The sequence below is a fragment of the Prunus dulcis genome, chromosome 6 (genome assembly GCF_902201215.1).
Source record: "Prunus dulcis chromosome 6, ALMONDv2, whole genome shotgun sequence".
Taxonomy (NCBI): domain Eukaryota; kingdom Viridiplantae; phylum Streptophyta; class Magnoliopsida; order Rosales; family Rosaceae; genus Prunus; species Prunus dulcis.
Genome location: NC_047655.1, coordinates 26038659 through 26058813, shown reverse-complemented (window position 1 = coordinate 26058813; position 20155 = coordinate 26038659). Strand labels below are relative to the sequence as shown.

Below are 20155 nucleotides of genomic sequence, written 5' to 3'. Positions count from 1 at the left end.
TAGCGCTACAAGTTAATCTAATTACCTTATTTAATATCTTCATTTAATTATCCACCTGCCACAAATTAAACGTGTCAACCCCTTTCTTTCATCAACTTTATGAGAGCATTTAGTTTCCATGAAATTATCACCTCAAATTTTTACCAATTTTGGGCACTGCCACTGCAGGGTCTGCAACAGCAATCCCTCTTAAATTTGGTCGAACTTTCAATCACAGTTGAGCCTAAAATTACAAGCTCGTTTGGGACTACTTCTCTATAAAGTACTTTTGTTTATAAGTGTTTCTAATAAAAGGGCTTTTATTATAAAAATTTTGAATTTTCATTAAAAAAATCAGTCTTCTTGGAAAAGCATTTGGGAGTGCTTCCTGAAGAAGCACACAACAAGTGCTTATAAAAAAAACTCTTATATGACCTATAAGCACTTCTAAACTTTTTTGCTAAATGTTATCAAAAACATTTTTAACCCTTCCAGAAACACTAACTTACCTTGTAAACAAATTTGATACTAACTTGCCTTATAAACAGATTTGATACTAACTTACCTTATAAGCAGATTTGATACTAACTTACCTTATAAACAGATTTGATACTAACTTACCTTATAAACCCTAGCTAGCCATATGATACAGAAATTTCTTAATTAAACATATTATTTATGTGAATCATGTGATTAAGCTAATTAATCATTGAACTTGAACTTTACAGGAAAAAAGAAGAAAGACCCGCCATTAAAATTATTATTATTATTTATAAATAATTATAAAAAAAAAAAAAAAAAAGGAGATTTGCTATATATTTTGCCACGTCACGATGAGTCATGACAAACTGGAGAGACAAGACAACCATCGTACATTTGCATGTTGCCAAATTTCCTGGTGACAAAATGGTTTACAAAGTTCACAGTAACGAAAGTGTTACAAGGTTCATTTCATAAGTGGCAATATGAAAACATAAAGACATAATTGTGACATACATTTGTTGTTGTCGTTCCTTCCGCCAGATGAAAAATGTCTGATCAGGCACTGTCTTGTTTAATTAATTACGATACAGTACAACTTAATTAAATCGTTAATCATTTTGGAATTTACTTTTGGTTCAAGAAAAGGACGCGTAATTCCAGCACCAGTGTGTTTGACATTTCAATATTCGCATGGGAAAACGTTGCTACCCTAGTCAATTAATTACTCTCTAATTAGATTTAGAGAATTAGATTACCGAGTAAAACATGTCATGCTCATTCCAAGGCCGGGGGCCTAAAAGTAATATTTTTGTATTGCTGCTTCGTTAACAGCAAGGAAAATTGCTGCGTTGATATTGTAAACTAGCTTGATTAAATCATATAAATTACAATTAGTCTAAATATTTTGACATTTAGGCCCTTCCTCCCAACTGTTCTACTACTAGGGTTTGAGGTAATTAATATAGAAAGGCAGATCTCAATAATAATAAAAAATATTGGAGGCTCCTCCTCGTGACCGAGCCACGAAGAGAAGTAGCTGTCAAACCTCAGTTCATGGAAATTGAAGCCTAGTGTTTGACATTTTGCTTTCAACTGCATTTTCCACATCAACTTTTTCCTCTTGCTCTTATTTTATTGTATAGTATATATTTATAGCTTTTTTACTTTTTACTTTTTTACTTAGTTTGACCAAGCTTAATTAGCAGTAACTTTGTCCTTGTTTGATTCTCCCATCCCATGCACAGACGGTCACTTGTCTAATTAGATAGGAGTTGTACGTTAAACTCACACGACATGCTAACATTTTATCGCATGGTGTTACGAGTTTAGCATTACCGACTAAGTAATATATATATATATATATATTATAATTTGAGTGAATTCGTTGATGGCAGATCTTCCACCTTTAGACTTAACAAAAATTTTTTGAGAACTGGAAGAGAGAGAGAAACCAAAACAGAAATGAACAAAAAGCAGCACGTTATACTACCAAAAAGTAGGCTGACTTGTTTGAACTAAAATATATAAAGAGAGAGAGAGAGAGAGAAAAAAAGAAGATTAAACCTACTTTACTGTAATTTTCTAACAGATGGAAGCAGTGAAGTAAGTAGATTTTATGGTGTGCATGTAAAAAGTTATTCGTCTTTTGGACCGTCGTTCTCTCTCTCTCTCTCTCGTCCTTTTTCTCTCTCTGAATTCTCACTGACAAAGCCATTGAATCGCAAACTTCAACACGTGAAAAAGAGACGCATCACCACCCACCCCTATTGCAGAACCAAACACAGAGTCAGTTGAATTTTTGAAATGCCAAGATCTCTCGACCACTTTCTGAATTTCCATTGCTCAGCCTTTTTTTTTTTTTTTTTTTTCACTTTCCCTTTTCACCTTTTTCTTGTTTTTTTCTTTTTACAGCACCACCATCGCCATGCATGTCTCATTGTCTAAGTTTCTGTTCTTGTTTGTTTCTTTAGCTTCTTTTCCTTTCATATCATATCAGCACAGAAAAATGTAATAATATTGTTCTGTGACAGTATGACAGTACGGCACTTTGAGACTCTGGGCCCCCCCTCAGCATCATTCAACCCTAACCTAATGTGGGTTCTTCCCAGTACCATTCTGAATATTATTCGCAACGTTTTTTTTTTTTTTCCATAATTTGATTATTATTATTCATATATAATTTTGAAAATTTGGAAGATATCAAAACAAGCAGCAGTAACTAAAGAATCGAAATCTTGAAAGTGCTATTTGTACAAAGATTTTTAGTACATCATTTATTTTTTTGTGAATGTACGTACAGTCATGAGAATGACATGGCATAATACATTAGGGTAAAAGACAGAGAGGTAGGGCAGAATTCCATCTGGGTAATTTGGGTCCATTTGGTAATTCCATTCTCACATACTTTGATGATTTTTGGTCTTATTTGATTTTTGTTCTGTTTGAATTTTCAAATATAGCAACATTGTTCTGCACACAAGGTTCCAAACTCAATTCCAGCAGAAAAACTTACTTGTAACAGGGATAGTACTGTTTTGTCATCATCAATCAATAATACATAATGACACTTGTAAAAGTTATCTCTCGTGTCATTGCATTATTGATTGGGAATAGCAAAAAGTGTTGTCCCCGTTGCATAAAACTCTTTCTCCAATTCCAAATTCCTATTTATCCAAGTCCAACTTGATGTCACTAAACTCAAAACTTTAATCATAAACGAGTGAAATTAAGGTAGTAATTTTTTCATTCTGATTTGATTTGTGTACATAATTGCAAAGATGACAACAAAAACCTTTTGTTGGAGGTAACATGTGATGTGCCCTAAAATCTACCCCACAGTGTAGACTTTGATGCATTCAGCTTTTGGTGTATGAACGCTGTAATTTATAACCACATCAAACATCTCACTCAGCTGCTGATTCCAATAATAATTACCCAATAAGCATTCTTGGCAATATTGAAAAGACACATTTTGGATAAAACTCACCATTGTTGATGACCTACGACTTTTCATTCCAACTTTGAACCATGTAGTAGGCCGTCAAAATGGAATTCTTTCAGCAAACCCATGTCGATTTAGGTAAATTTTATTAGCAATTTTTCTTCCGCGATTCAGTACATTATAATCACATCATTGGACGAGTACATTGCTTATTCAAACTAATAGCACATGCACTTGAATCCCATACATCACTACTCAACATATGAGCATTTCCACTCGTTTGCACTCATAATCCAACCATCGCACGTGTGCGTACACATACACATATATACACGTGTAACATTGTTAGGTATCGTGAGAGGGGACGGTGTCGATAAGTCTTATTGTCATGTTAAAGCGATTGATCAAAATTGAGGCAGGTCACATGCAATTGAACTTGAGCATAGAAGAATGCATGCACATTGCGTTAAAAAAATATTGATGCAGAAGCGATAATCTGCATTTGATAGGAAAAAGACGCACCAAGTTGTACCAAACATTCGAGGCTTAACAACACAACAAATGCATCCATTTAAAAATTTAAAATCAAATTTAGGAAGGGGCTGACAGCATAGGCCAAAACTTGCTGCTCTTCGTCTTAGCAAATGTTCATAATTCATCTAGAACAGCACACAATCATGCATGCCCACCCAATCCAAATCGAAATTTCAGATTTTTTTAATTATAAAATTTTCGATTTGATTTGATTTGTGATGTGGGCATACTGATCCATGCAAATTATGATACACACCTTTTTTTTGGCTTCAATTAATTGAAAGAGAGGAAAATTACATGCGAGTGATTCCACAAGAATATCTCCAATGTTTCCCTCAATGGAGATTCTCACTGTCGACCCATGCACACACACTGTTCTATTGTTGTTTTTTTGTTCCTTTTTTCTTCTTCCATTTTTGTCTTTGTCTTTTTTCTTTCTTTCTTTCTTCCTCGTGTGCTTGGGAAGAAAATTATTGGGCATGTTAAAACAAGCCATCTCATATCGTATGTTCATGAATTCATTTCAACTTTTCCTTCCTGCCAAATATTTTGACACTCCATTACATCATTAGGGGAAAAGATACATTATATCGGGCTTCATATTCTTTAATGATGCAATGAATTCCAGCATGCAAAGCATTAATGTTTGTTCATATTCTTGTGGCAGGCTTCATATGTTCGTGTTAGTGCTCATCGAGCACTCATAGACGAACATGTGGAGCCCTTTTGTCCACACGACAAGAATGAGGAAATATTTTGAAGGAAGACGATCGTCGGAAAAATACAAAAGGAAGGGGGGGCAGGCCAAATGGGCCTATCCTCAGGCAGGTTGAGCCTAAAAACAGAGTATACCCAACCCAGCTGTTAGGAATGTCGGGCTTCGTAGATGGACTAATGAGCTGGGCTAAATCCCATCCATACTGTAGGGCATGGGCTTTTTGAGCAGGACATAGTTTACCTGGTGTGTGATTGGGGCCTTATGGTTTCACCTGGAAGTGAATTGGGCCCTCTGTTTTCTGTAGATAAGTAATGCTGTGATGTAAAGGGTCGAGAGGAGAAAGACGCAAATGAAATAGAAGCAAGGGGGGCAAGGGACAGCCGAAGCAGTAGCGTCAGCGTAATAAAATGATTCTGAGAGTGGCATTGCCATGGCGGAATGGACTGAGATTCAGAGTTCCATCAGGAAGCAGAGGCTGCTGCAGAAGCGCCCATAACACCTTAAGAAACGACGATGGCCGCCCAATTGTAATCTCTCCTCCTCTTGTCTCTCTAGACATACCTGATGATTGGGCTCCCTGCCCTGCACACTCTTGTTTCTCTTCCCCTATAAGTTCCTGTAAGTTTCCCGCTTGCCCATCTCTGCTGCTTAGCTTTACTCTGTTTTTTTCTGCTTTTGATTTGCTTTCTTATGGTCTTAAGTATTAAAAGTTCAAATCTTTGTTGTGTGTAAATTAAGTGGTATTGGATGGTGTGAGCGAAACCCAGCTTTTAACAATTTGATTTGCGTTAAAGTATTCGTTTTGGTTCACCACCACAGCTAACGAGCAGACAGCTACTGTTATTGATGGGAAGTTTATTGCGGATGAAATTAAGACAAGAATAGGCAGTGAGGTGAGGAGGATGAAAGAGGGCATTGGAATGGTGCCTGGGTTGGCGGTGATTGTGGTGGGTTATAGAAGGGACTCTCAGACTTATGTCCGTAACAAGATGATGGCTTGTGCAGAAGTTGGGATTAAGTCCATGGTTGCTCAGCTGCCTGAAGATTGCACAAAAGATCAACTTCTTGGCGCTTTGTCTAGTTTTGATGCGGATCCCTCTGTTCACGGTATTCTCGTGCAACTTCCTCTACCACAAGTAATTTCTTAATCTGTGCCAATACTTTTTTTTTTTTTTTTTTTTTTTAACCTTTAATTTTACGCATATGCTGTTCTGAAAGTGCAGGATGCAAATAGAACTAGATTAGAATTGAAGTTATACAATTGTATTTTCAAAATGCTTTGATCCTTAAAGACAGTTGATCAACTACAGATATCATTTAGTTAAGAATGATGAAACAAATTTATATACTTGGTAGTACTCACTTTAACTGAATCAACCTCACTCAAGGAAATGCCCCTATTTTAGAAATCTTCCTTAACTTGGATTTCTCCCATAAGCACCCACAAACTGGAAGCTTCCTGAACTTTTTTGTCTAAAGATCCATGTGATTAGGGTTTTAAATTGGAATTTTCCTGCTGCACATTTCGATTTGGAATTGTTTCCTTAAAAATCTCTGCCCATTTTGGGCAAAACGGTATCTGGATTGTGTTAGTCCAACAATCTCATAGTTCGGGTGACTTTAGGTTTGCTGGCCCATAGTTTTGTTTTCAGGCTTGTGAGATTGCAAACCGACACAGTTGAATTGATAAGAACAACCCCACCACAAACCCAAGACCTGAGAGACCTAAGCCATGAACACTCTAGTGGATAGAAATTTCTCTTAGATCACCTGTGTGGCAACTAAATAGCTGAGGTTTTGATTCATTACATGTCAGAACTTGCTGCTGTTGTATGGATGACTTACAACAAACTGTCTAGGACAGCATTTGGATGAGGGAAAAGTTTTGGATGTGCTGAGACCAGAGAAAGATGTGGATGGCTTCCATCCACTTAATATGGGAAATCTTGCCATGAGAGGAAGGGAGCCTTTGTTCATTCCCTGCACTCCCAAGGGTTGCATTGAGATGTTGCTCAGGTCTGGTGTGGAAATAGCGGGGAGGAAAGCTACTGTGATTGGGAGAAGTAACATTGTTGGATTGCCCACATCATTGCTGTTGCAGGTAATATTATATTCTTGTTCAAAAATGACATAATAATAAAATCAATCCATACATGCTAATGTACAAGCATAGTTTTCTTCAAATTGTTGTGCAGAGGCACCATGCAACAGTCAGCATTGTACATGCCTTCACAAAGAACCCAGAACTTATCACCTGTGAAGCTGACATTGTGGTCACGGCAGCAGGAGTGCCGAATCTGGTCCGTGGAAATTGGCTAAAGCCCGGAGCAGTTGTTATCGATGTTGGAACTAATCCAGTTGAGGTAAATACTGGACTCCTTTGATTAACATTTTGAATTTGGCAATTTGACAAAACGATGGCATTAAGTAGTCACATAACTGTGCTGTATTCTTTCATTTTACTTTTAAATCACATATATATATGTATGTACTGTACTGGCAGGACCCCAGCTCGGAGCATGGTTACCGCCTCACAGGGGATGTTTGCTATGAAGAAGCAGTGCGGGTGGCATCAGCCATCACCCCAGTGCCTGGAGGAGTTGGACCCATGACAATTGCCATGCTCCTATCAAACACTCTTGATTCAGCAAAGCGAGTTTATGCCTTCACTTAACCTGTACTTTGTTGATTGTAGCATAGTTTTTTGCCTTGTTATTGAACTACTGGATTTCTGTACTTTTGTTAGACTTTCAAACTCGTTTACAATTTGCAATAATTAAACGTGTATTTAGTCACTCAATGTCTATATTCGCTGGGAAACTTGTTCGCTGGCCTTTTGGGTTTTTGGTTGCTCCACAATTGCCAAATGCTGGATTCCTTACATGTACTTCAGTCCCAATCCCTTCATTTCTATGTGACAAATGGGACTCCGCGTTGGTTAGAAATGCTAATCAAGCCACTTTGCATTAATTAAACTTGAGGATGATCATGGAAATGTCGCTGATGACTTGAAATTTTCAATAACTGATTGTCAGGTAAATAGATAATATACAGAGGATCTATAATACAACATTCTGTACCATCAATCGCATGCCCTGATAATGAAAGAAACCAATCTGGATGTCCAACCTCAGGAGATGCAACGTATAAAAAACAGAGAAAAGAATAACATTATACAATTTAACGCAACAGAAATTACTGACAGCATCTATCTGGCATGAAGATAAAATATTCCAATTTGCCAAGAAGCTCATTCTTTAGCTTCAGTTGCTGCGGGTGCCACTGGCTCAGCAACTGGAGGTATGCAATCTACCTTGTAGCGCAGCGCCTATATTCCAGCAAATAATAAGATATAAATGTAAGAACATTCCAATATTGGGTGTACAAAGTACAATAGACGTAGGCCCGAAAAGGGTACCAGTTCATAAAAAGATTGAAAAAAGGTCAGATGACAGTACCCTTCAGAATATGAGTAGCTAGCTACTAGCTACAATAAGTCTAGTTAGATTGAGAAGAGGTCAGATTTTGCTTTCGATCTCTTCGTTCATATCATAATAAAGTAGAATCAGGACAAACATCGTCTGACTTATTTAAGCTGCTTTTTTAAAGATGGAGACATAGCAGCCAGTATATCAAGTGACATGGAATTACTGAAAAATACATGCTCAGAATATATGCAAAAAGGCCAATTCTGCTGACAATGAGAAGTGAGCTAACACAACTTAATGGCTCAAACGTCAAACTGAAGTTTAAAATAGCATGGAAGGTGTCTTTTTTCTAATAGGAAAATAGCATGCTTCTTAATGAGAAATTCCAGTGACTTGCAAATAAAAAGAAATTCTGTATTACCGTTATATTTTAACTCTAAAACCCAAAAGGCCGACTTGTTTTCAAGCATGATATGACAAGTAAAGTGGTGTAGTAAAACAAAAACAGAAACCGAAAATAGGAGATCCCAAACATGTCTGCACACCTTCTTAAAGAAACTTGAATATGAATTGTCCCAAAGCAGTTTATAGTTTCCAACCTCGCATGTGCAAAAGTTTCCCTGTAAAAGATTACAAGTTTACAAGTCAAGAGATTTAATTTCAAATCTAACACCACACACAACCAGAAATGCTAAACTTACTTGGTCAGACTCGAAGCGTCGGTAAGGTAAAATGAGCTGTGGTATAATCACCAATGCCCCAGTGTCATTGCAAGAAAACAATTATGTTAAAAAGAGGAATAAGAAAGCAAAAGGGAAAAACAAAACAAATGAAAATAGAAGGTTGAAAAGGAGGAGAATAAAGTACACATTGTATAATTAACAACCGAACCATCGTAGTTCAACTTACAGATTTTTCTCCAGAAGGATTTGTATACTCAACACTAAATCCAATATCCTGACCACCAAACATAAATCTCAATATGGGATTTACATTGTCATAAATTTTGCACAAAGAAGCATACGAGCTATTTTAACAACTGGAACATATATTAATATCATGCGGCCAGGAGCATGCACATTACAGCTGTAGCCAATTATATTCTACATACATACAAAGAAAAAAGACATAGTAATTAGAAAAGAAAAGAAGGTCAATAACGGTTAACGAACAATACCAAGTTTATCTTCCCTTGCACAAGCGAAAAATCCCAAGCAATGTATGAATTTATCGCGTCCACAGACAATGAAACCTATAATAGTAATGAAGTTACATTAATTCCTAGCTGAGTTGTTAAACCAGAGTTGTTAGAAATGAATCAATAGATTCACACACACATGCATGTGAGCACAAATCGCCTTCAGCCACAAGGAAAAAGAATGAGTCTCACAAGCAGATATGTAAACAAACCTCATGAGTTTTCCCAGCCGGAACACTTATCTCTTTGTAATCATCATTATTCCTGTACAGAAAAAAACTAACAAAAGTTTTGATATGAAAATACAAAAGTAAAGTTAAATTTTTTGAAAAGCTGGCGTCTGACCTTCCTTCTAATGCACCGGCAACCTCTGCTGAGATAAAAAAGGGGGAATTTGCAAAGACCTCGCTGACAAAAATGCGTACATAAATTGATATAGGAATAAGCACAGCCTAGCAGCAAGATAACGGAAAGACATGCTTGCAGCCCAGCAAGACAACACAGATTTATTTTGGCGTTTTAAGTGTGCATGTATTATATCATGCATATACACAAGAAAGCTACCAGAATTTGTAAAATTTTACTTCTACACATTTTTATGGGATCAAAAGGATAGTCAAATCAAACCCCTAGCAAAAGGAAGGGGTATGTAAATTGAAACGTCAAAACTAATATAATAGTAGTTATTATAATGAAAGTGATAAAAATCGTTATCATCAAGATGACATACGACTTAAAGTTACCCAATTGCAAACAGAAATAGGAGTGATACCTGATAAACGTTATAAACCTTTCAAACTCAGTGGTGTAGACATCAGCAGCTTGTTCCAATACAGCTACCTCTTCTTTCTTTCTGCTCAATTCATACAACAAATAAGTGTTGATGCAAATTTGGGGGAAAAAAGGGAAACCAAAGAAAGCGTCAGTGAGAAGATAAATAGAAATACATTTTGAACAAAACAACCAAAGATAAAAAGATTGCAAGAATTCTCACAATTTTCTAGTCTCAAAACGCCCCCAAGACAGTGAAATAAAGACTCTTATAAGAAGCACCATAGTTGTAAGTCTGTATAAAGGTGGTCCATAACGTTGTCGTTGTTCTTCCATGGGCCTGTTAATGAAGGATACAACAAGACATTAAATTATTTAGGCAGCGAAATTACACTACTCCCACAAAAGAACTTACCCATCATCATCATTTATTTGGCGAATAAAATCTAGTAGAACCTGCACCCAAAAAGAAGTGTGCAGGAACAGTTACCAATTATCACAGTCTCAAACATGGAATAAGTAAATCATACTTTTGAAATATATCTAAAAATAATAATTTATCAAAACAACATCAAATAACCACCCTCCAACTAGATAAACACATTAGGCAAAATGGGAAAACTATAAAAGGAATGTTAGAAGGAGAACAGCATATCAAGTTAAGAGGTAGGAGTGAATATAAAGACCCAAACAAGCATATGGAGTGGTAGGTCAACCCAGCCAAAAAAATTGGCAGGCAAATGCGCAGAGGAACATACCTGTGGAACCCCAACCAAGTACTTGACCAGGGTTTTGTAGACACCAGTAGCAGAACCAAGCTGCGCTAAAAGTCTCCTCCTGGAAGAGTGATGAGCAAATAAAACGTAAGGTGGAGGACATGCTGCTTTTAACCGAATTGGGTAAGCGAAAAGTAACTAGGCTCACCTCTCCATCTGTTGTTTCCACAATAGAGCATAACGATCACGTATAGATGCTCCAGAACTAACCAAAGCATCAACCTCTGCTTGCTTATTCCTCTCTGAACGTTCCCTCTGTTGTCTGATGAGCTTTCCCCGAAAATCTTGGGGAATGTAAGTCATAACTGCAGGCAGAATCCCACATTCCATTATGAGCAAAGCAGAGTTTTGAATAAGTCATTGAAACGCAACATGGGCAAGTGAGAGGCAACGAACCTGTGTTGAAGACACGTTCAGAATTTTTAGCTTGGAAAGACTCCAATGTCTTCAAACTGGTTTGAAACTTTTGGTGGAGACGATCGATAATAGTAGCGAGTTCAGCATCATCAGGACTTAACTGCTGTTGAAGCTGTGCCCAGAGAAGCAAGAATTATAAATTAAAAAAAAAGGTAGGATCTTTCAGAAGCAACAACAGCATAGATTAACTTAGGTTAGCTTACCGATCGAGGCCAATGAGGCTTTTCAAGTAAATACAGTATCTCCTCCATATGTTCTCGATTCTTCCACATGTTCTCGTCAACTTTATGGGGCGGTTCACTCTCTACCTCACTCACTAATAATCTCTCCTCGCCTACAAATCACACTCATTGGCTCATTCAATAAACAATATGCAATAACAAGCAAAAAAAAGAAGAAGATGATCACTTTAACAAAAATAAGATTAGAGGGTTTAGAAATTAAGGACCTTCAGCAGCCGGAGAGCTGTTAAGCAAATCGGCGGTGAAAGAGCGAATCTCAGAGGAAAGGCGAGCGACGTCGTTTGAGAGAGGGGAGAATTGGTATGTGTCGTAGTAGGAAGCCAGAAAAGCCCTGGTTATTGGTACTATACCCTCGGTGGAAGCCATTGTTACTTGTAAGCAAGACCAGTCCAACGCGATCTCTCTCTCTCTCTCTCTCTCTCTCTCGTTTCTATTCGTCGGCAACAGGAGGAAGAGGAAGAGGAGTTACAGTGGAATAACGGAATTTGAAAAGGAATAAACCAAAAGTCAAGTCCACGCCACCACCAACCGCCCACCACCCTCCACTCACCAATGCAGGCTTTTCTTTTTTCTTTTTTCTTTTTTCTTTTTTCTTTTTTTTTTCTTTTTCCTCTTTCTCTGAAACAATACGGGCATCCACAATGGAACAGTGTATAATGAAATATATGTTAAATATATACTATTTGTGATCAGAATCACCCCCAATGAAGAGGTGTAAACGAGTGTAAATTTGCATCACTAGCATGAGATGTAAAATTTAGATGCACATATACATCTTTTTTTACAGCTCTTGCAGGTATGACTTACATGAGAAAATATGAGAAAATGTGAACAAAAGTGGGACCTACAACAGAAAAGGTAAAAGAAATCAATTATATATATTTAAATTTACATCTTTCTCACTGGAGTAAAAATCACATTTATAAACTCCGGAGGTGTAAAGATGATGTAAAAGTGGCTTTACACCCCCAGAAATACATCCTCCCACTGAATGCTCTAAACATAACAGAAAATGGGCTTAAGAAAATCCTATAAAAGAGTCGTTTTTGACCCAATTAAAATTGAAACTTTGGGTGGCACAGTAGCCCAAGCCCAAGAATCATCCGCCGCACAAAAAAGAAAAAGTGAGAAAATTGAGTGAGAACGAGAAAAGTGTGGGGAACCCCGAACCCGACAATTTTTGATCAGAAGGAAAAAATGCCGACTTCGGTTTTCTGATTCGATAGAAGAAAAGAAATTTTGGGTAAATCAGATGACTAAAGCTCTCTCTTTCATTTGATTTGATTTGTGAAATCCAGAAGCGACGAAATGGGTTTGGAAGATGGGAACTCAGAGAACGCTCGAAGCTGGGCGAGGTTTCTAGCCACGTGCCTCGTCGGAGGGGTGGTGGTGGCGGTGGGGGTCGGCTTTGGGGTGTCTCTGTTAGGCTCACAGGAACGTCATGGCCCTCAGCTTCCTCTGGGATTTCCATGGCGGAGGAAGAAGAACAGACCTGTCCGCGTTTACATGGACGGCTGCTTTGACATGATGCACTACGGCCACTGCAACGCGCTCCGTCAGGCACGTGCCCTCGGCGACCAATTGGTTGTCGGCGTTGTCAGCGACACTGAAATCATCGTCAACAAAGGCCCCCCTGTTACTCCTCTCGATGAAAGGTACCAGCTTTTTGTTTAAATCAGCTGCATTAGCTTCGTAATTATTGGGTTTATGTGAATGCATCTGTGCTTGTGTTGTGTTGTAGGATGATTATGGTTAATGCTGTGAAATGGGTTGATGAGGTTATTCCGGATGCACCTTATGCTATAACCGAAGAGTTCATGAAGAAACTGTTTGATGAATACAATATAGACTATATCATTCATGGAGATGACCCATGTGTTCTTCCTGATGGAACTGACGCTTATGCTCTTGCCAAGAAGGCTGGTCGCTACAAGCAGATCAAACGCACAGAAGGGGTCTCCAGCACAGACATTGTTGGTTTGTTTCATTCTATCCATCTCACTCGGTTATGCCTATTTCTATGCGTATTTTAAGTCTAATTATAGCACAGAAGCTGATTAAATACTAATCTTCTTTACATAATCACAGTTGTTAATCCTTTGTTGGGGCAGTTGGAATTTGCTAGTCTAATTTTGTTTTTTGGTAATGCTGTGTACAGGTCGTATGCTTCTCTGTGTAAGAGAGAGATCGGTTAGTGAGAACCAGCACCATTCTTCCTTGCAGAGACAATTCAGCCATGGTCACAGTCAGAAATTTGAAGATGGTGGATCCGGAAGCGGAACTCGTGTGTCTCATTTCCTACCAACATCTCGAAGAATTGTTCAGTTCTCAAATGGGAAAGTACGTAATCTCTGAACTTTCTTTACTGGTTGTTTCAAATAAATAAGTGCATTTTGTCTGTTTTAGCTACCTGAATTTCTATGAATATCCTAGTTTATATCTTGTGGATATTACATCACAGACAGAGGGCAATTTTTATTACTCAATCCCTTGCGTTGATTCCTCGGATGAAGTCTCCTTTTAAACAAGGGGGAACAAAAAGAAAAGAAAAAACTTAATTTCTACATCACATATGTTACTGGTGAGGTGAACTCTGTCACTTTTTAATGTATGTTTTATGCCTGATTGCAGGGTCCTCAGTCGGACGCACGCATAGTTTATATAGATGGTGCTTTTGATCTTTTCCATGCTGGACATGTGGAGGTAATGCAGATGAGTTTGCTCACATGCTATTTATCCTCCTCTCTTCTTAAAATATCTTTCCAAATTATTTTATATTGATCTTTTGGCTTGTCAGATTACATATCTGATTTCCAATAATTTCCAAACTGGCCCCCGTTTTTTGTACACAAGGAAAAACCTGGGAAACAAAAGCAAAATAAAACTAAGCCTGTCTTTAGTTCTCTCTGACACACACACACACTTTATAACAGCACCGCTGTCCTTAACTTCCTGTTGGTTTTTTTATTCATCCTATATTCCATGCTACTATGGTCTTCTAGCTGTTTCTCTTATTTTTCCCAATTTGCTTTAGATTTTAATGGACTTTTTTCCTTTTTCTCTTCAGCTTAATTACCATCCATTATTTGCTTCACTATTCAATGTAGGCAATTAACAATTAAGGGATAAAAAGCTTACTTGTTTGGTTACATGTCCATCCTTTTCATACAGATCTTAAGGATTGCGCGAGAGCTTGGGGATTTTCTTCTTGTTGGAATACACACTGATCAGACTGTCAGGTTTGGTCTCCTGCTTCCCTATCGCTGGAAGGGCTATCAAGTTTGATTCTTTTATTTAAGCTATCTACGCATTTTGTTGCAATTTTGAAATGGTAAAACCTTCCCTTGTCAGTTTCTGTAACTGTTTAGTCACTTGGACCCACTTTAGATCCATATGTAGTTTGACCAGAATTTAAAAACCCACCCGACATTTACTATGGCTTGTAGTTGAGACTATCGCATGTATTAAAGAAATAAAAAATAAAAATCCACCCAACATTGTATGTCCACAGAACTTCTTAGCACACACGCATGTGTGTGTGTTATCTTTTTCACGTGAAAAAGAAAGAGTCGGTGAGTCATTTTATACTCCGTTGTGCTAGTTTTCTCATCAAATGGGTTTTGAGTAGCACAATGGCTGTGACAGAAACTTATCCCTTGTCACCACTTTGGAAAACTTGGCTGAGGATCAGTTGTCTTTTATGAAAGTTGATTTACTTCATGTATCTTTTTGGTTGGTACCCTTGTTATTTTTAACTTTTTTCCTACACATGGCCTGTGTGTATGCTATCTTTTTTACTGCAATGATCCGTTGTTCGCATTTTGATGTTTCATGAAATGCAACTTCATTCTTGAACTTTACATGTCCCCTTTATACCCGACCTTCTTTGTGATTAAGTTCTCAAGTTCTCAACTTATATTAATTTCTGGGAAGCAACTCATACCTATAAAATAGAAAAGCAATATCGCTGACCAATTCATGAACTTCTGTATCTTATAGCAGCTTGTTTAGTATTGCAACCTCTGATTGTGAGTTTTTTTTCCCAAGTACGAATAGTTTAATTGTATTAGATACGAGCTTTCTACGCTTTATATGTGATAGCCTTCATCCTAATAATTTCACTGCAGTGCTCATAGAGGAGCACATCGTCCAATCATGAACCTTCACGAAAGAAGCCTGAGTGTTCTGGCTTGCCGGCATGTGGATGAAGTTATAATCGGTGCTCCATGGGAAATTTCAAAAGACGTGGTCAGCTTGTCTTCTTCTTTGTATTGAATTTGCTTCATTATGCATTTAGTCACTTTTCATTCTTCTACTTGATTCTTCTGGTTTGCTTGTGGTAAACATTAATGTTTATTGAAATTGTACCTACCAATAAATTGTCTTACTGAAGTACTTTCCTCAGTTTTGTCAACTTGGCTTGTTTGAAAGAATGCTCATAGTATTTTTTGCCTGCAGATCACCACCTTTAACATCTCTTTAGTTGTCCATGGAACGGTAGCAGAGAATAACAATTTTCAGAAGGTAAATTGTGAAACAAGTTGGTCGTGGTGATGTATATTATTCTATTGCTTAATAATGGAGGTGCCGGGATGCTTTGGTTAGTTACATATTTTTCTTCTGCAGGAACAAGGCAATCCATATGAAGTTCCAATCAGTATGGGTATCTTCAAAGTTTTGGACAGCCCCCTTGATATCACTACTTCCACGATAATTAGGAGGATTGTATCCAATCATGAAGCATACCAGGTCCCCTTTATACCCGACCTTCTTTGTGATACTCTTTTGATCAAATTTGCATCCAATCGTAAAGCATTATATGTTGTCCATATGCTTAAGCATATAAATATATAACTATTGTTTTAGTTGGTATTCCTTGATTTCTGCATTTCTGACATGCTTCAAACCTAATAAAATTCAGCCTTTTTTTTTTTCTCCTTCCTGCAGATACGTAATGAGAAGAAGGCAGCAAGTGAGAAAAAGTATTATGAAGGCAAGTCTTATGTTTCTGGTGACTAATAGATGGCGATCTCGGAGGCAAATACATGGCTAGTTATTGGCTGCTCCTGTTATTTTGGCAGTTTTACGGAATAGTACTAACATCACAGATGACCCACTTGGGCAGTTTTACGAAATTCAGCCATACGAAATATTCACATGCTGTCGTTCACAGTTTCTAGATTACAAGTTATTCCTGAGTCATGTTGTCATGCAGCTATCGTTTTGTTGCTTAGAACCTATTTTCGGATTCAATTCAGAACCTAGAACATGAGAAAAACTTAGTTTGGCGGGTCGAACGGGACAAGCTTTTCAGAGTTTGCAAGTTCAGCCCCCCTATTTTTCACATAAATACAAATTTAGCATGTCTACAGATGCAATATAATTATCATGCTGTTCTTAAAAAAGAAAGAAAATTCTATATACATGAACAAGGTAATCTTTCTCTGAGTTTGATTTCATTCTTTTCGTCAGAAAACTTGCCCTGTTTAAATTTTTTCGGCAATATTAGTGACATGTGGTGTTGCATTGTAACGACACCATAACATGCCATGTGCCTTAGAAGTCGATCATTGTGGATTAAGAGTATGTGGTAGGTTATCCTTTGGCCTTAGGGTGAAATACAAGGAAAATTCCGGCTCCTATGAGACGGTTGTATGCGTATCTTCTCTCACGATTATTCGTCACGTGCTACTCACATGATGCAAGATGTATATTTCTTGTCTCATTGAAAACTTCTGATCTGAATGAAGTTGCTAATTTGCTAAAGAATCAAGGAAATTAATAATGGGATGATAGAGCAAAAGAAGGCATTGAAACACTTCCACTTTTATTTAAATACAAGAAAATTGGAGTGATGGCTCTTGTACAAAATATGAGATTCAGTGGGGTAAAAAGATGGTATCTTGTTTACATGGGTTTATTTCTGTACATCACAAGATAATTAAGAACACAAAATTGGGGTAAATGGCTTCCCACAAATCCGATCCAAGATAATTACAAAACCCATAATAAGGTCAAGGTCGAAGCCTGGTTGAACCACCAAGTTGAACACATCATTGTCAAGCAAGACTGTATTGTTTACTCTCTTTCTAGCTACACTGGCCACCAATTGTCCACTGCGGCTTCTGATTTTGCAATTTCGTCTCCCAAAACAACCCTCAATTCTGAAATCTGGGGTGCCAGTTGCATGAGCTCCCATGAACACCTCAGCTGCTTCACTTTTGTTGCTGCTGCCAAAAAGGCCAGACCCACTTCTCATGGCAAACACCCTGCTAGATTTTGGGCTCTTTCCACACCCATCTTCTCCTCTATATGCATTCCATTGGTCTTGCATGCTCAACATCTGTTCATACAAAATCAAATTCATTAAGCTTTCATGTATCGGTTATAAACTTTTTTTTTTTTTTTTTTTTAAATACAAACGGTAGCCTAAACTATATGAGAAAGGGGATTCGAATATGAATGGACTCAGTGCCCTGACTAACTGGCCTAAACCATGTATATGCCGTTACAAACAATGATATTTACTACATTAAAGAGGAGGAAGGCCATAATTAAGTACCTGGGGTTTGAGGGTCAGCAAGGCCCTTCCGACTCCGTCCATTAGGACAAGCCCTCCTCTAACACAACAGTTTTTTCTCGAATAGTTGTCCACTCGGAAAGTCAATATTCCGCGGTCATCGAATACTGTAAATCCGTCAGTCCCCTGGAAACTCATGCTGGATCTCTTCCACACAGTGAGCGCAGAGGGAGGCACACGATGATCATGAACATCTTGAAGCTCCAGCGGATGATCTTGATCATGATCCTGGTATCTATTTACTGCAGCCGGATGTATCCTAGACATGGTTAGCTGTTCAAAAGCAGAAGCCGTTGGTCTCAGAGACGAGAGAGAGATGAATATTGGGAGAGAGAGATGAATATTGGTAGAGAGAGAGAGAGAGAGAGAGAGAGAGAGAGAGGAATATAGCTGGGTTTGGAATATGAGTAGCGACAATGGATTAGCTTTGGTTTTGTGCCTGAACTTAAGAATAAAGCTAGGTCCAAAGATATGTGTATATATAGCCAGAAGCCTTTGGTATATACTATGAGAGGACGTCTGTACGTGTAAACAAAGAGAGTGATCAATTTTTTTTTTTTTGGGATAAAAAATAGAGGGAGAGCTTTGTGTTCTCTGTTGTCTAGCTTAGTGGTTAACACAAAATTCTTACGTAGGTCCCCAGCTTTTTATGCTCTAATATTATTCTATCAACCTGCCTGTTTTCCTGCTTTTCTCTTTTATTTCATTTTTTTTTATATATACACGCATTCCAATTTTATATACAAAATTACAAGACCTCTCTGACCTCACAAGTTACCACCCTAGCTACCTGCTAATTTTATATTCTGCCCTGTTCCGTACGATATATACAGTATTCTTGTATAGTTCGGTTGTGATTGACAGTCAAATAACATATTATGTCAAATTATAATCACGTAAATTATGATAGACTTTTTCTTCGTAAAGTCTTAATAGAATGTTTTTTAGTTGTAATGTTGGATCTTTTGGAAGGCACATTAAGTGCATGGTCGAGGAGTAGGCCAAGTAATGATTTGATATTTTAGGCTTTGTGAATCCATTAGCAGACACCATCAATTTCATGTTTTCATGAGGGCCTAAGCAATGCATCGATCAAAGGCCGGCATATTAAAGCCAGGCAGACAAAGTGGGACTATGGATGCATGATGACCTCATGGGCCAAACTGTCTGGTTTGCTTTACAAGTCATGATTACTGTAAACCTCGATCGATCTGGCTAAGCATGATTTACACCAAAAAGAATATGAGCTGATGCTCACTTCCTGCATGCATGTGACTCCATTTGTCGTCATACTGAAACTTTGGTCCAAACATTCCCATTTGTATATTTCAATTGGGAATTTTCTATTTGGTAATTAAGCTTAATTAATGTCTCTCTGACCAGCATTAATTCAAACCCAAGAAGAAATTTTCGTGGGTTTACTTGGAAACCAGGACATTTCTTGTTGTCTTGCGGTCTGTCGTGATCATTCACAATGTAATTAGTCGATTAATCGGCCATTAAAAACGTATAAAAAAGTACTTAGTGGTGTTTGATTAAGCAAGGGGGATTGTAAATTGGAATGACAGATGGATAAATAGTAACTTCGAGAAGTTTACCAGCTCCTTCACAATACCATTAGTGCCAATTAATATAATACAGTTGGTTTTAGAGATTCTTAATTAAGCAAGTTGCTTAGTGCATGCCGTGGTTTTGAGTCACTAAAGCACTCACAAACCAATCACTTATTTGTTAAGGGCGGGTTCGCATTCTCCTAATAAACAATACAACTTTTCTAAAATCAATAGTTAATTTTTCTTCACGATAAACTAAGGGGTATATTCAATTGGAATTTTTCTTCACGATATACTTATTTTTCTTTTTTATCATGTACGTGTAGAACAATAACAAAAAAAGCTAGCCTCTGAATTGGAAGCCGACATCCATTCAAACAAAGGGACCGAGTTAGGTGATAAGCAGCCATCTATATATGTAGCCCATACACATAAATCCGGCTTCTCTCCAATGAGTTCCTATCCACTAAAATATACTTTTTAATTAAGCATCAATGTTTATACCATAGTATTAGTAACATGAAAAGAAGATGAT

General features: G+C 37.6%; 4 protein-coding genes across 5 annotated transcripts; 2 read left to right on the top strand and 2 right to left on the bottom strand.

The window, feature by feature from the left end:
* The first annotated feature begins 5005 nt into the window (after nucleotides 1–5005).
* LOC117631190 (bifunctional protein FolD 1, mitochondrial) lies at nucleotides 5006–7455 on the top strand. Its single transcript, XM_034364202.1, has 5 exons — nucleotides 5006–5273; nucleotides 5475–5791; nucleotides 6520–6756; nucleotides 6851–7018; nucleotides 7159–7455. The coding sequence occupies exons 1-5, from the start codon at nucleotides 5063–5065 to the stop codon at nucleotides 7327–7329; spliced, it is 1104 nt and encodes a 367-aa protein (XP_034220093.1). The 5' UTR covers nucleotides 5006–5062; the 3' UTR covers nucleotides 7330–7455.
* A 183-nt stretch (nucleotides 7456–7638) lies between these two features.
* Nucleotides 7639–12052, bottom strand: LOC117630083. 2 transcript variants are annotated; one of them, XM_034362821.1, is made up of 15 exons: nucleotides 11694–12049; nucleotides 11449–11579; nucleotides 11225–11357; nucleotides 10977–11133; nucleotides 10811–10889; nucleotides 10468–10508; nucleotides 10276–10392; nucleotides 10054–10134; nucleotides 9627–9689; nucleotides 9494–9545; nucleotides 9261–9335; nucleotides 8993–9040; nucleotides 8785–8820; nucleotides 8629–8703; nucleotides 7639–7983 (listed from the first exon to the last, which is right to left on the bottom strand). In XM_034362821.1, the coding sequence occupies exons 1-15, from the start codon at nucleotides 11851–11853 to the stop codon at nucleotides 7906–7908; spliced, it is 1326 nt and encodes a 441-aa protein (XP_034218712.1). In that variant the 5' UTR covers nucleotides 11854–12049; the 3' UTR covers nucleotides 7639–7905. The 2 variants fall into 2 exon arrangements, with proteins under 2 accessions (XP_034218712.1, XP_034218713.1); XM_034362822.1 differs by lacking the exon at nucleotides 8993–9040 and having other exon boundaries at nucleotides 11694–12052.
* A 466-nt stretch (nucleotides 12053–12518) lies between these two features.
* LOC117630085 (ethanolamine-phosphate cytidylyltransferase) lies at nucleotides 12519–16873 on the top strand. The gene is made up of 9 exons (XM_034362823.1): nucleotides 12519–13142; nucleotides 13229–13464; nucleotides 13646–13827; nucleotides 14119–14190; nucleotides 14659–14726; nucleotides 15615–15735; nucleotides 15946–16011; nucleotides 16114–16236; nucleotides 16435–16873. The coding sequence occupies exons 1-9, from the start codon at nucleotides 12796–12798 to the stop codon at nucleotides 16504–16506; spliced, it is 1287 nt and encodes a 428-aa protein (XP_034218714.1). The 5' UTR covers nucleotides 12519–12795; the 3' UTR covers nucleotides 16507–16873.
* A 436-nt stretch (nucleotides 16874–17309) lies between these two features.
* On the bottom strand, nucleotides 17310–18498 carry LOC117630087 (protein LURP-one-related 5-like). The gene is made up of 2 exons (XM_034362826.1): nucleotides 18050–18498; nucleotides 17310–17830 (listed from the first exon to the last, which is right to left on the bottom strand). Exons 1-2 carry the CDS (start codon nucleotides 18332–18334, stop codon nucleotides 17429–17431), a joined length of 687 nt encoding a protein of 228 aa, XP_034218717.1. The 5' UTR covers nucleotides 18335–18498; the 3' UTR covers nucleotides 17310–17428.
* Between the last annotated feature and the right edge of the window lie 1657 nt (nucleotides 18499–20155).

What these genes read in the sequence shown, in the direction of transcription:
- LOC117630087 (XM_034362826.1), bottom strand. Translation starts at nt 18,334, where the DNA reads ATGTCTAGGATACATCCGGCTGCAGTAAATAGATACCAGGATCATGAT. An exon ending in TGCTGACCCTCAAACCCCAG is followed by an intron (nt 17,831 to 18,049) that starts GTACTTAATTAT and finishes TTGTATGAACAG; the next exon opens with ATGTTGAGCATGCAAGACCA.
- LOC117630085 (XM_034362823.1), top strand. Translation starts at nt 12,796, where the DNA reads ATGGGTTTGGAAGATGGGAACTCAGAGAACGCTCGAAGCTGGGCGAGG. An exon ending in CTCCAGCACAGACATTGTTG is followed by an intron (nt 13,465 to 13,645) that starts GTTTGTTTCATT and finishes TGCTGTGTACAG; the next exon opens with GTCGTATGCTTCTCTGTGTA. An exon ending in GGGAAATTTCAAAAGACGTG is followed by an intron (nt 15,736 to 15,945) that starts GTCAGCTTGTCT and finishes TTTTGCCTGCAG; the next exon opens with ATCACCACCTTTAACATCTC.
- LOC117630083 (XM_034362821.1), bottom strand. Translation starts at nt 11,853, where the DNA reads ATGGCTTCCACCGAGGGTATAGTACCAATAACCAGGGCTTTTCTGGCT. An exon ending in TGAACGTGTCTTCAACACAG is followed by an intron (nt 11,134 to 11,224) that starts GTTCGTTGCCTC and finishes TTCTGCCTGCAG; the next exon opens with TTATGACTTACATTCCCCAA. An exon ending in TGCAAGGGAAGATAAACTTG is followed by an intron (nt 9,041 to 9,260) that starts GTATTGTTCGTT and finishes TTTGGTGGTCAG; the next exon opens with GATATTGGATTTAGTGTTGA.
- LOC117631190 (XM_034364202.1), top strand. Translation starts at nt 5,063, where the DNA reads ATGATTCTGAGAGTGGCATTGCCATGGCGGAATGGACTGAGATTCAGA. An exon ending in CTCTTCCCCTATAAGTTCCT is followed by an intron (nt 5,274 to 5,474) that starts GTAAGTTTCCCG and finishes TCACCACCACAG; the next exon opens with CTAACGAGCAGACAGCTACT. An exon ending in TTGGAACTAATCCAGTTGAG is followed by an intron (nt 7,019 to 7,158) that starts GTAAATACTGGA and finishes CTGTACTGGCAG; the next exon opens with GACCCCAGCTCGGAGCATGG.